The 14948-nt window shown below is 36.0% G+C and overlaps 2 protein-coding genes across 2 annotated transcripts in view; one reads left to right on the top strand and one right to left on the bottom strand.

Moving 5' to 3' along the window:
* Positions 1-3352: 3352 nt before the first annotated feature.
* Positions 3353-6469, bottom strand: LOC107084138 (uncharacterized oxidoreductase MSMEG_2408/MSMEI_2347-like). The gene is made up of 6 exons (XM_015373826.1): positions 6394-6469; positions 5875-6125; positions 5617-5762; positions 4654-4793; positions 3988-4146; positions 3353-3891 (listed from the first exon to the last, which is right to left on the bottom strand). Exons 2-6 carry the CDS (start codon positions 6123-6125, stop codon positions 3712-3714), a joined length of 876 nt encoding a protein of 291 aa, XP_015229312.1. The 5' UTR covers positions 6394-6469; the 3' UTR covers positions 3353-3711.
* A 358-nt stretch (positions 6470-6827) lies between these two features.
* LOC107084144 (chromosome unknown open reading frame, human C11orf85) overlaps positions 6828-14948 on the top strand; it is a 13506-nt gene continuing 5385 nt past the window's right edge. The window contains exons 1-6 of the mRNA XM_015373835.1: positions 6828-6940; positions 7173-7218; positions 7311-7386; positions 8254-8352; positions 8576-8592; positions 8748-8884. Coding sequence (XP_015229321.1) covers positions 6840-6940; positions 7173-7218; positions 7311-7386; positions 8254-8352; positions 8576-8592; positions 8748-8884 — 476 coding nt within the window. The 5' untranslated portion in view covers positions 6828-6839. The remainder of the gene's footprint in view (positions 6941-7172; positions 7219-7310; positions 7387-8253; positions 8353-8575; positions 8593-8747; positions 8885-14948) is intronic.

Genomic DNA, 14948 nt, shown 5'->3' with positions numbered 1-14948 from the left:
GCAATCATTATACTCGACTATCAGCAAAATGCTTTATTAGATCTAATTTATCAAAAGAACAACAATCATTTTCGTTGGACAATCTGTGATGATGCACAAATAATATCTTTAAATTAAAACTTCAGGGTTTAGATTGTAGCCGATGACATTTAAAGCACAAACAAATCTATCTTTCTAAAGTCTCTGACCAGCAAAGGAAAAAAAAAAGGAAAAACAAATATTTTTAAATGTAAATATCTTGTAAATGTTTAATTAAATTACTTTGGTGGAGGTTTTAAGCAAACTGAATTAAGCAGAAGTTTATTTAGGAGGTTTCCCAGCGGTTCAAAAAGCAATAGGCTTTGCACAATCTGTGGCTGGTGTGATAAATTTCACTGTTTTAAATGAATCGACTGCTGTAAGCCTCAATAGATGGCGGCATGAGTTTTTTTTATTATGGAAAAATAAGACGCTTTTTGTGTCCAAACGCTGCAAAGGGTTTGTTCATTAAAGTCTTTTTGTAGTCTGTTTTTATAAAAAGAAAAGTTTAAATGTGGTTTATTAAATTGATCAGTTTTGACTTGTGGGTAAAACTTCTTAAAGGACTAAGTAAGGAGCGCTGACCCAGTCCTGTGTGTTGTCTTAACATTGTTGGCACATATTTAAACAGTTTGTTAAAGCCCCTTACTGAAATCAGCATTTTTATACAGCTTGGTTTAAAGAAAAATAAAGTAAGGCCTATCTAATATCTGATTATTAATGGTGGTAAGTTTGTCCTGCTTGTGTCTTAATTGTCTTCCTCTCGGCTTGTTGGGTTGAGTTGTGAAGTGCTCGGGTTTGTCTATGATCATATTTTATGGCTCTGGTTCCGTCTTTTATAGCTTTTTTTTGCTTGGTGTGCATTTGAAACTCCAGACAATCTGAACAGTGCCACCTTGTTTAACGACTCATCCATTTACTGTACGTTTAAAGACAATAACTACTCTTCTATTTGTTAATTCACCACTTAGGAAAGCTTTACGCCTCAGTAGTGGAGCTTGCAGAGATTACCTTGAACTCTGAGATGGACACAGGACTAGATCTGAACTGAAGCTGAGCTGGGATTGAAGTGCTTAGTAATAAAATGAGCTGCCTTGAACATTTGTTTAACCTGTGATTTGACAGCACAGAGTCAGCCTTGAACTTTTTTCCCAATCACAGCCTTAAACCACTCTGTCTGTTTTACACTAGAAAGCACAGATTTAAACGTGCAAAGCGATTTTAGACTCAGGCTTAGCACGTCCTTGGATCAAATACCTGCTTAGGCACCAGGAGTTTGGCGTACAATTGTATTATTACTTGAATTTAAAGTTTTGTGTAAAAAGAAAATGGACTTTATCTTTTTTTTTTGTCAGTTTGTAATACCTTTTGTAAATGTATTTTCTCTACAGCTGTGAAAATTGATATATGCCGTCATGAATAAATGATTTTAAGACTTGCTTAAGTCATTTTTTTCTACTCTTTAGTAAAAAAATGTTTTCAAAATTCAGACTTTTTTTTAATAATCCACACAGACTTCCTATGCAGCTTTAAAGATATTGCTTCTACTGTTAATTTTTCAGGTTCAGTTGTGTGCAGGATTCAAACAGAAGAGCTTAGTCAAGGTTTTCCAACCCTACAAACATTTTCACATTTTGTTCCCTCTGAGATACAAAGAATTTTTGTTTAAATGTGAACGAGCAAAACAAAATTGACAAAAACAAGGAAGTGGAGGGAAAACCACATTTTTTTTTTTTTTTTACATTGCAGTTGCCCAATAAGCTTTTGTTTTGGTCTTTGCAGACACTAAACTGCCTTTAATCACTAAGGCCATCATGGTTGCTGCTGTGATAAATGCTCACCTTCTCTAGCCTATTGCTCTAGATCAGGTCTGCTGCCTGCTGCTCTGGACCCATAAGTTGCTCTTTGGAACCTCTATGCTGGTTCCTTATAGTGGCCAAAATTATATATAGAACCAACTGATTTGATCGCTTTTTTTAAACAATATTTGAATAAATTTTCAGAACAAAAAAGAATTAAAATATCCAAAAATGTCTATTTCTTGATCGTATGTTTGGAAATTAAACCAACATCAAAATATCAGATAATATCCTACAGAAGAAAATCTATGCTTCATCTTTATGCACGTTTAATATTTTTTGTGTCTATTTTTAAGCTAAAAATACTAAAGAAACTTTCAATTGTTTAAAATGGGAACAGATTTCCTAAAGCACACATTTCCAAAAAAAAACAAAAGCGCCGTTTTATTAAGAGATTACATGTTCACAGCTCTAAACGATTTTTACTCGTTCTGATTCAGATCAAGATATCTCTTTGGATTTCAAAGGATGCAGACCCCTGCTTTAGATGGACATCTGTCTGTCTAAAGTTGTCCCTGACCTGTGAAGTTCCTTGGTCTTTATAAAGCTGTCTGTTATAAACAGCTGGATTTATACTGGGGTTAGATTCACGGGTGGACTCCTAATAACGAGCTGGCTTTTGAGGACAGCCGGTAACTGGGTTTTATTAAAAGGTAATAAAGTTAAGACGGGAGTGTTGGTATGGGGGTTTTCAAACGTTTCCTATTCTAAAACATTTAAAAATGAGAAATGTGAAAAAATTTAAGGAGTAGTTGTAAGTTCGGAACACAGTTAAATCAGTGTCACATGTTTCTGACTTTATTTAGGTGATAAATCTTGTTTTTTGGGGGTTAAAGCACTTCAGTATTTCGTTGAATTCGAGGGGATTTAATTCGCCTGAACAAAAAACAATTCTGGGAAAACAAAGAGATGCTTTAATTGGGTTATTCACATTGGATTTTCCTGAAGGACATTAGTCAAAGTAGATTGACAGAACTGTAAAATTTTTGAACATATACATTTTTTTATTTTCCTTGTACTTCACAGTAACACACTACTTTATGTAGGTCAAGACAATGAGATCTGAATAAAATATGAGGAAATGTATAGCTGTAATGCAAAATAGCTTAAGGAAGACCCTCCAGAGTACTCTAGTGCCAAAACTCAAGTTAATTAAAATAAGCATACATTTAACAATAAAAAACATATTAAAGGCTTTAACTTTTGCTGAATGTCGAATATGTTTGAAAATAATATATATGCATTGATACAAACACTGATACCTACAGTATTGGTGCTCCAATAGTAGCATTTCCAGCACACATGGTGATGTTTACAATATATATTTGAAATTTCATGTCAGCAGAATCAGAACAAAGTGACTTTAACAGATCTATTGTTTCTGTTTCTAACTCGGAAAGTTATAGTGGGGAGCTGGAAAATAATGCAGCTGATAAAAATCTTTCCTCAATGAAAAAAAATGAAAAATCTTTTTCCTCAATGAAACAAATTTCTATTTGGATGAGAGCTGCAGACTGCTGGAAATACAGTTATGTGTGCATTAGTGCAGTCAGTGAAAACATTGATCTGTGAAAGTAATGTGTAGGAACCCAGTGATACTTGTTCTAAACGAAGCAGTAACACTCGTTAAAAGGCAACCTTATCAGAAATAACTAAAAGGGTAAACAGAGCACTGACTGAAAGGAAGATAAATTATGGCATCAGGGAAAATACAAACAAAACAACTTGATTGATGCATCAGAAACTTTGTTATACACGTCACTTCTCTGTTTCTCTGGATGCAGCTTTACTCTGATAAACAGAAGATCTCCTGTTATAACCCACAGCATCTATTTCAGGCCACTCCTGATGGATCCCAGCAGAACCTGTGACCGCAGTCCAGAGCTGACAGTCTGCTAATATCCGTGTCACTCAGGCTGAAGTCAAACACCTCCGCGTTCTGCAGTATTCTGTCTGGGTTTGAGGATTTTGGCAGCACTGGAATACCCTGCTGCACCGCCCAGCGTAGTAAAACCTGAAAGACGGAGGGGCGGGGGAAAAAAAATGTGTTAAATATTGACATAGATAAAAATAAGATGAGTGTTTGCTTTAGTAAGGAAGGTGCACACACCTGTGCAGGTGTGCGTTTGCAGTTCTCTGCCACCTCCAGGACCACTGGGTCAGTGAGCAGCTCTCCTTTTCCTAAGGAGGAGTAAGCTTGAAAGCAAACTCCAGACTCCTTACATAGGCTCCTCAGTTCAGGCTGGCACAGTCGTGGGTGAAACTCCACCTGGAGGAAGCAAACAATCCTAAATCAACCTGACATATGATACTGTTTGTTACCGACACAGGAAAAGAAACACCCCATTACCACGTAGTCATCATGGGAGGAAACTAAGTACACTCCTGCGTTCTTAGGACTTATGAGGAAACGTATCATTCAGGTGCTGCTGACCATATGTTTTTTTTGAAGCACATGAATGATAACACAAACAAAGACTTAATGATGCAAATGTTTATTGTTTTTCCTCCCTACTGTCATGTAAATAATTAAAAATCTCTAAATTGTAACAACTATATACTCTACGGGCATCAGTTTTCAGTTTAAAAGGAAAGATCTATGAAAGGATGCATAAAAAGGGTTAAAGGCTTAGAAGTCTCTCAAATGTGTATGTATTTAAGTTTGCTATGCTGCTTCTGAATGAACAGTGTCATTTTGATGTAGATTTGAATGCTAAATATCATGAATTCTAGCAGCTAAAGCTCAGACCAAACTGGGTTATAAGCAGTGTTCTACCTGTAAGACTGCAGGGGGAACTTTGCAGCTCTGCATCAGTTCTCTCATGTGTGCTGGTGTGTAGTTGGAGACTCCAATAGCTCTCAGCTTCCCTTGACCATGAAGCTCCTCCAGGCTGGCCCAACTCTGAGCTCTGTTACCTTGGATTAAACAAGAGCCCCCGTTACATCATCACGATACGCAAGAGCTGCATCTACATTTCAATTAGGCGAACATGAGAAGTCAGCTCAACTGTTATCATGACAAACACAACACATGATGCACACAAAAACTGAGAGCTGATCTAAAATCACTAGGAGTAAGAATACAAATTAGGAAAGTTAAAATCTTTATTTTTTCTATTAAAATGTGTCTTTTTTAAAGGCTGCTAAGATTTATTTGCACCTCTAAAAGGAAAGATGCCATTAAGATGCTGAAATCAATCACTGTACCTTCAAAAGGTAAGCCTGCAAAGCAAGTCTATAATTTGGATTGAAAGAAAAAAAAATTTTCCGCAGTGGATGTTGCCCAATTATATAATCATTTGTATTGGATAAAAAAAAAACACAAATATTGTGAAGTTTACGGTTGTAATCTGACAAAATTTGAGGAAATTGGGGAAGGAAGACTACTGTACAATTGTTTATATATATAGAAAGCATTTCAAGTGCCTAACTTTTTGTGTTTGGGTATGCAAAATAAACGTAGACTTTAATGATCTCGCCGTGGAGAAATGTACTATTCACATCAGCTAAATAGTCAAAAAGAAGGTTCCAAAAGGAGGAAAATGTGCATACAGTATATACAGTATATGAAGTGCATCCACATATATACATAACAGCTAAAGTCTATTACTGCACAGGGCATTAAATATAAACAGGTTATTGCGCGGGGTATTAAATAGTGATTGCACATTAGTTATTGTGCAAGTTATGAAAATTTTCATCAATGAAAATAAAAAAAAGTGCATTATTAGCCCTGTACCTGGGTTGCGCTCATCTGCCACTGCTAGTCCTTGAGTCCCAGGCCAGTGGATCAGATAGAGATCTATGTACTCCAAGTCCAGCTGAGACAAACTATGGAGGGCCCCTTCCATGGCCTTTTCACCCTGATCCTTAGGGCCCAACTTACTGCATCAAGATACAGAAAAGAAAATAACATTCTGAGAAAAGTCTACACAAAACAGGTCAGCTTTACCCATGCAAACAATCAGTTATAGAGAATAGAAATATATATAACAACCTAGTTATGAACACATCCTTTCTCGTCAAGCCATATTTGGGAAGGAGCTCTCTCAGGGCTTTCCCTAAGTCAGCCTCATTGCGGTAGACAGCAGCGCTGTCAAAGGCCCTATATCCAGCAGACAGAGCTGCATCCACAGCTCTGTGCACATCTTCAGGGTCACACAGCTTGTAGGTCCCCAGGCCCAGAACGGGCATCTGAAGCCCTGTGTTCAGGGCAACAGAGGGCGAGGAGAAGGGCGTAGGGGACATCTAATGATGAAAACCCAGAAACATAATGGGCATAAGAAAATACACTGCAATAAAAAGGTTCTCATATAATATATTTTAATGTAAAAAAAAAAATAAATAAATAAATGAATCACTTCGATATCACAGCACAAGTAAATTATCATTTATCTACAACGTAAACGTAATTTTAAAATTTTTATTATCTCTGTTAAATGAATTTTAAATACCATAATCAACCCTAAAAGTTTTCACTTTTCACCTATAAGAAAAAAAAACAGTAAATACCTACCCTCAAGTTTACAGCGTGCTGCACTTCCTGTTATCAGCTGGCGGTCATGTGACACAAAAAATATGGGCGGCTTTTGCGGTAACCACCATGGATATCTATGGTAACCACAGCGACATCTCCACTAGCACCGCCGATTGGATAAAGACCAATCCAATCAGAGTAGCGCAAACAGCATAGAGGCTGGAATAAAAAGAAGCTCAACCAATAGTAAGACAAAGCGGGTCTTTGATTGACAGTCGGGATGTTAACTGTTCATGTCCCGCTACCGAATATTAAAGCGACAGTACAACATTTAGAGGTTGAGGAAGCGATTTTTTTCTCCTTGTATTACGGTACTGGAAGTTTATATTATAAAATTGATGATAACAAGTTGAAAAAATATATGTTTGAAATGCTAAAATGCTACTTTTTTCATTTTGTCTAATTTCAGCTACGTAAAACCATCCATGGCGGGGCGACCTTTCTCTTTCCAATTCTCACAAAGTCGATACATTAAAGCTGGTAGTTTAATCTACAGGTTTAAGATCAGAGGAGGAAGCAGCTTTAGGTTTGGATGACTTTTTTACTTATTTTGTGGTTACTTGATTATCTGTATTTATCTGAATTATTATATTTTTTATTTTGAATATATTAAATAATTTCAAGATGTATGGCTCATGTTCCCTTTTTTATTTTTGTGATAACATTGTGTGATTCCATACTTTCTTTGTTTTTTCTCTGGACCAGAACCTGTAAATAGTTATTTGTATTTGTCTGTTTCTATACATATTTATACTCAGTGAAGATGAAGTTTTGAAGGATGAAGGCTTCGATCAACAAATGGAGGTAATTACGGGGACTCTGTAATGATTACAGAACCTTATTTTTTTTCGGTTTCTGTATATTTTTATCTTACTTTGTCTCTTATACACTTTTAGGAAATTGTTCGAACAGTTCTTGCTGCTTTGGACTGCCTTCAGCCCTTCTCCACTCCGCATTATAATGTTTTTCCATGTATCCTTTCTATTGGTTTATTTTATCACCATTGTCTTTTGTTTGCTATTTGTGTTTACTATAACTGAAGGGGTATACAAAGTTTTTTAAGAAAGAAATTTGATTTAAGAAATTTTTTTTTATGAAAATCGTTTCCAGACTTTCTATATACATTGTAAACATAATTAATATAACAATGTCAAAAAGTAAGTCTCCTATCAGTGTTATTATGCCTTCCCTCCATCTGTACACTTAACAATTACAGCCATAACAGCCACTTTTCATTTATTCACCAACATGGCCATACAATAAGACTGTATGGTATTGAAAATATTCTGATGACAATATTAGGTGACATTTTTCTTTTTTTAATCTTTACTTCAATTCCACTGGAACCTTTAGATAATTCTAAAATGCTATTTAAAAGAATTAATGATTTATTTTAAGACAATCCACCAAAATATTAAACATAACTTATATAAACATGAGTATAATGTTATAATATATAATAACGTATATGTATAATTTAGTGATTCTGTTTTAAAGGCTCTGCCTCCACTGTGAGAACTGATGTTAGATGCTGTTCAATTAGCTAATTGTTTCATTAGCATCGTGAAAAAATGCTAATATATATATTAGCCAAATATTATTGAACTCCAAACTGTCCTTTTTGCTTTAAATATTGTGCACACTGACATCCTGATGAAAATATAGTTGTAAAATACTGTATTACAGTTCATCACTCTTGGTATCTGTCAGTCCAAACTGACCACCCTTTCCTCTTTCAAATCATCCATCCATCCATCCATCCATCCATCCATCCATCCATCCATCCATCCATCCATCCATCCATCCATCCATCCATCTTTTCTTATCAATACCCTTCAGATAAAAAAAGATGCAGGAAATTCTGCAGACACCACCAGAGGAAGCTGTTAATTTACCCCTTCGTCATTATCATCTACCTGCAGAAGAAAAAAAGGCTCGGTGAGGTTGGATTTCACATCTGTTTATAAGCAGACAGTATTGCATGGGTCTGCTTTAAACAACCTTTTGTTCAACTTTGTTGATCTGCTACTGGAACATTAGGACAATTAAGATAAGAAGAAAATGTTAGCAAGTGTTTTTAGTCAAAATGGATGTGATGAATAGCAAATCCTGTGGCTTTGATTAAAAATCTTCTAACGTGGGACTATTTGTCTACTTTCAGGGGAGATAACACAGGAGGTGAGTTGTTTTTCATTATTTAATTAAGACGAGGTGCAAAGAAAGATTTTTTTTGTCCAACAATATTTGCTATTTAAAAAAAAAATACCTATCACAAATATGTTTAACCAGAAAAAGAATTTTAAAAACATTTTTTTTATTATTTTTTACTGGAGACAAAACAGAGGCAGCTCCCTACTGTCTTTGATGAGCCGAGGCCAGAGTGCAGTTGCAGGAACTCAACGCTAGAGGAGGCCATTATTGAAGAAATTTTCAGAGACATGGGGACTGGAGGTACTTTCTCAGTAGCAGGGTGAGTACCTAAAGAGAAGTTGTCTTCAGTTAAAGACTTTTTGTACAGCTTAAAATGTACACAAGCTTGAGCTTGGACTAATTTGACAATATTCATTAGTTTTATTGTAGTTCAACGATTATTTAAATATTCAAAAATATTGTCCCATCTTCAAGGGAAAATTAATGTGTACTTCTGTTTCTGTCAGTTCACAACAAATACAAGCCAAGCCATATATAGTTGTATAAAATGCTATACTTATTATCAGAGTACATTCAGATCAAATTACACACTATCTAATACAGTCACAGTTTATTACAATGATCACAGAATGCCAATTAGAAGGAGCTATCTGTCTAAATAAACCTAGATGAGTGATAATCTGCAGGGAAGTAGTACAAAAACACAAAAAAATCATGTTTTAGAGATAGTCTTTATTTAAGATAAAGAAATAGCTTACAGAGGGTGTATTTTACCAGGTTTACTTTCTATAAGAAGAAAAACCAAAAAGCAATTAATGAAGGCAACATTAATGCAATGACCTATAACCTTTACTTCAAGCAGGACCAGGTGATTGAGTTCTGTTGTCACTGAGATTATCATACTATGCTGACATGCCATACCAAAAATCTTCCAGTACAGGAAGTAGAATGAAAACATAAGGTTCTGGTTGACCCTAAAAAATCCTGTGTATCTGTTACTGTGTAAATGGGTTTGGGTGTAATTTCAGGACATATGCTAATATATCTGCAGTGTGGGGATTATAAATCTGATATAATCTTTTTTTTTTATTGCTATTTTGCACAATTTACTTAACTAAATATTTTTTGTTGGCGAATATAAGATTTTGCTGATATATTTTTTATACATACATTGTTTAGATTTGCTTATATCTTTCTACCCCTTTTACAGAATAGAATAGAAAATCCATTTACTGTCCCACAATGGGGAAATTCTGGTGTTTACTTCAGCAAAAAGATTATAGGAAAAAATTGTCACACAAATGTGGACCTTAGAAAAACGTATAAGAACAACATAATAGTTAAGAGTTAAAAGATAAGAAATAAAACACTGTAGTGTAAAGTGTTTTAACAATATAAAAAACTGTGCAACTGGAGAATAAATAACAAAAGTACATCTATAGACATTTTTACAGTAATGGATATTTGAAAATAGCAGTGTACTAAAATCTCAAGCCTGGTTTATTTGGTACCTAATGGCAGAAACTCTGGCTGTGGCGTCTTCCACAATGCCTGGCACACCTCGGATACTATCCCAGACACCGTACAGGATGCTAGTTTCTAGCTCTGTGAAACGTTAAACTATTTCACCTTTTCAATTCATGATCCACCATGGACGGGTTCGTTGTTGGATTTCCAACTTGAAGGGGGAGGAATTTCCATCAAACTTCTGGCCAGAGAAAACAACATCAATCCATTACTCTCTGCTTCCCATAGTGCACTGGTCATTGCCATCAGGGATAATAGCGCGTTGTGACAAACACCAGATACAGCATTGGAATTGCTCAACAGCCGATTCTGCACCGTAACGTCACAAACCAATAGGTGGCAGTAGTGTTCCTTAAGAAACATGGGCGCCTCAAGTAAAGCACATTCAAATAAAATTACTCATAGTTAAACACACTTATAATTTGTTGAAAAGTATGTAATAATTTAATACTTCAAGTACTTTCAGAAGTTTGTATTCTGGATGTGCCCAGAATTTTCCTTTAATAATGTTTTTCCTGAGAAAATAAATGCATTAAAATCCTTTCTGTTTTATCACCCGTCTCTGCCCGATTGGTACCGGAAATTGGATCCTATGCTACTTCCGGGAGCTAACTTTTCCGGGCTTTCACTTTAAACATAAATCAAATCTTTTTGAGTTTTATGTTTTCATTTTGTGTTAACATTATTGTATATATTCAATTCAATTCAGTTTATTTCTATAGCGCCAATTCACAACACATGCCATCTCAAGGCACTTTACAGTTTAACCAGATCATCCAGATCATTGATTCAAAGTTTTCTATCTAAGGAAAACCAGTTGAATGCATCGACTCATTGATTCAAATACAATTTCTCACACTAAGCATGCTTGTAGTGACAGTGGAGAGGAAAAACTCCCTTTTAACAGGAAGAAACCTCCAGTAGAACCAGGCTTAGTGTGAGCGGCCATCTGCTGAGGCCGACTGGGGTTCAAGGAGACAGAAGCAGAGATACAAAAAGCAGTTATAAAAGGCAGCCCCGTCCAGGAAACAAACAGCCAAGCAGACGAGCTCTGAGCCAGCTACCATGTCAGAGGATGAAGAGAGCACATCCAGCCAGTCACGGTCAGGGAAACAGGACTCTATAGTGCGTAATCTAAACTAAGAAACAACAAAAATGCAGATAAACATGGTTTAATTATATTTTGCAGGACTGCTCTAAGCATGTCCAATAAAGATATCAGACAATCAGTTTAAAGGAGAAAATGTTAAAAGCACCAAATTGTCTAAGAAAAGTCATAAAACATTTTTAAAAGATGTGTATTAGCACTCTTTAGTGATTTAAGGTTAGAAATAAGTACTTTTAGTACCACAATGACATGAATTATGGCGAACTGGATGAATATCTGCTTGCATGTGCACAAATGAACTGATGGTACTGATCGGGCTTCCGGTACGGATCCGGTAGTGACACCTAGCGGCGGAGTTGCTAAATGGGGGGTTGGGGGGGTGCTCTCTGTACATGCATCTGTTTACTGGAGTGTGAGAAACAGACACTAGAGGAACAAAGGGAAAGAAGGAAGACTTACCAAAATAAAGGCAGAAAGGACGTGACTGAAGCCCTACTGTGGTCCAAACATTTACTCGCCACATCTGGCATTAACTCGCCAAATAAAAAATGTAGTCAATTTTGGCGAGTGTTCATTACGGACCCTAAGTACCTGTGATAAAATGAAATACCTCTACATACTCTGAAACTGAAAAGCTGCAAAATCAGCAGTTAATCAAATACTTGTTCTCCCTACTTTCACTGTAAACATGTAAAAATATGTAAATGTTGAGTGCATGAATTAGTGAAATTAGTAACTAAACAATTAATCTATGTTCATGTTCTTAACCTTTACTTTATAGGTTAAAGGATAGTACAGCCTCTGAATGGCTGTACTATTATTGTGCTGATCATAGTTTTACTCGCAAACGTGCTTCACTGCTTCTTGCTGACATGGAAGAGACTAGAGGCGAGTGGGCGCCACATCAATCACCCTGACGGTCCGATCAGTGGAGCATAAACAATTATTTCGATTGTGCACACACACATATTAAAAGGTTATTTCCTGCACTGAGTTTGTATTTCCTTTGTATAAACAAAATCTTCTCCTGTTTTAACTTGATTAGCCCACGCTTATGCACAAACTGTGTAAACATCCTAAAGGCACCAGGGCCGTGAGCATCAGGAACACTTCTCTGGTAATCTTCGAGCTGTTCTCACAGATTAAAACCCAGAGGTTTGAGTTCAGACTACAATTAAGGTACACCGATGTGGCATCTACAGCTGCCAGTGTTCTGTTCTAGACACAAGCTGCTTCACCCCCCACAGGATAGTCTTGATGTCTAAGAATGTGTCTACATTATGCCCTGTAGCGAGGATTTGCTTTTGTGTTAAACAGCATGGGAGAATGGGATCTAAAATTTTATGTAAAAGAAAACCAAAGGCTCTGGGGTTCTCTCTTGGATACATTTTTCATAAATGTTTTTTTTTTGTCTTTTGTTTTCTTAAATTCAATTAGTTTGAATCTTGCCATTTTAAAAGAGTTGCTGTTTAAATGTCACTTTACAAAAAAACAAAAACAAAAAAACAACGTAAAATTGCATTCATAGCAATACAATACCAAAATAATTACATTTTTGGAGTTTTTCAAACTACCCAGGGTAGAGTTGAAGATTTGATCTGTGTATTCTGAATAATGATAGGTCTTGAAAGTCTTTTCTGGTACAGTTGAAGCTGGGGATAATCACCAAACAAACAAAGCCATCAATGAAAGGCTAATGAGATGTTTTAACATCTACTTGCCTGGGAAATGCAAATAATAATCACTTTAATGTGTAAAACTGAAACATTTGCCTACTGTTGTTGCTGTTTCAGACAGTAAAGCTGTCATTTTAACCTCCTAAAATCTTCTCCACATAATGGTATTTCTGCCTCACTGGTGCAGAAATACATGATGCTTTGTATCAGGAGTGGGCAACTCAAGTCCTTGAAGGCTGCTGTCCTGCAACATTTTGATTGATTACCGTTCTAACTCACTTGAATGAAGTTGCTGAATTACTTCCCCAGTATGCAGCCAGTTTCTCCAGAATCATGTTATTCATCTTATTACTTTATAAAGGTGTGTTGGACAAGGGGCATATCTAAAAAAATGGAGGATACAAGCCCTTGCTAACAGGAGTTCCCCATCGCTAATTTAGATCAACATCTCTCCCGCATTGTCTTCACTCCAGCCAATGTTCATGATTTGATCACCTGATAGGCTTGTTTTTCCAACATTTTTATAAACATCTAGAAGAATTTTCAGCTTCAAGTCAGTGAAAACAACTAAAAAACACAGAACATAAGGTTGTTAAAAACAGATCCAATCAGCATGAATGTAACATCACACAGTATAGTGTTGGTAAAAATTCAGTCTGTATAAATGAGTCTTTAACTGATTTTAAAGGAATCAACATCATAACATCATCACAGTCAGGACACTGAGGCATTGGATTTCACAATCCAGGAGTCACCCCTGAAAGGATTAAAATCTTTCCAAGGATTGAAATCTGTGAAACCATTTAAAAAAAAATTGGACTTTATGGAGAGAAATAAATTGACATTTTAGAAGTTTTAATTTGAAAACCACTTAAAGGAAATTTGCCTTAATCTTAATCCAGGCATAAGCAATTAAACAACTAATTTAAAATAATTATTTCAATACCAATTTAATTACTTTTTTTTTTTTACATTGCATGTTTACCTCAAATATGCCCTACAGAATAAAGCAAATGTAAATCGGAGATTACTACAATGAGCCAGTAACAACCTTACTTAATCTCGTGAAACACAATGCAGACACTCTGTCTGCACTAATGAAGATTAAGTTATCTTGGCACATCAGATGCTTCAAACTAAAAGTGGAGCTGACAGCATGAGCTATTTTTTGATGGATACACTTGACTCATCTAACGACTGGGGGGAACATCATTGTACGCTGGCATTTCTTTCCCAAACTTTAGTTTACTGTATTTGTGATGTCACAAAGAAAAGTAAAGTAAAATGGTAAATGTCCTGCAATTGTATATCACTTTATCAAGACCAAGGACTCCAAACAAAGTGCTTTACACAGCATTCAATCAGTCACACATCATACACACATTCCTACACTGAGAGTGTTAATCTACATTGCAACCACAGCTGCCTTGGGGCAGGGTGACATAAGCAAGGCTACCATATAATCAGTGCCACCGGGCCCTGTGACCACCAATAGTAGGCAAGGCGGATAAGGTGTCTTGGCTGAGTCACAACGATTAACATAGAGAAAGCGAGAGCTCCAACCAACAGCCCTCTGGTTACAGGACAAACTTCTCTATCCTAATATCCATCTCTGATAATGTTGAACATAAAATTCTACACCCTTGATCCCAATATACATTCAGTATTTAAACCTGGAGTGCATCAAAAGAAACAATTACTTTAAAGTACAGTTTAGGGTTATTTAAAGAACACAGCAGATGGTAATAACAAAATAGCATTAAATAAAAGCTTTAAGTTAATTGGGCCTTTTCAATCTGGTCAAAACTGGAAGGATCTGTCCTCACGAGATGAGTTCGATTATTGGACAGGGATTGTTCGCTGTTAGCATGTAGTGAACAGACCAAAGTGGACCGATCAGAAATGGGATAACTAACATGATCTTATAGCAGCCCTGTCTCTTTTATGCACAAATTCTGTTTTTTTTTTTTTTTATCTAATTAGACCTGGGTAATACAGACTTTCAACATACATGACAATGTGTGAAACCAGGTTTACATGTAATCTTTAAATATACAGTATATATACAGTAT

Source organism: Cyprinodon variegatus, unplaced genomic scaffold (assembly GCF_000732505.1).
Source record: "Cyprinodon variegatus isolate N-32 unplaced genomic scaffold, C_variegatus-1.0 Scaffold93, whole genome shotgun sequence".
Taxonomy (NCBI): domain Eukaryota; kingdom Metazoa; phylum Chordata; class Actinopteri; order Cyprinodontiformes; family Cyprinodontidae; genus Cyprinodon; species Cyprinodon variegatus.
This window is presented reverse-complemented; position numbering and strand designations above follow the sequence as displayed.

Bases quoted from the DNA above. Each gene is read 5' to 3' on its own strand.
- LOC107084138 (XM_015373826.1), bottom strand. From the start codon at position 6,125: ATGTCCCCTACGCCCTTCTCCTCGCCCTCTGTTGCCCTGAACACAGGG. The intron at 4,794-5,616 runs GTACAGGGCTAA...GTTTAATCCAAG, and splicing joins GGCAGATGAGCGCAACCCAG to GTAACAGAGCTCAGAGTTGG. The intron at 4,147-4,653 runs GTAGAACACTGC...TGCTTCCTCCAG, and splicing joins TTCCCCCTGCAGTCTTACAG to GTGGAGTTTCACCCACGACT.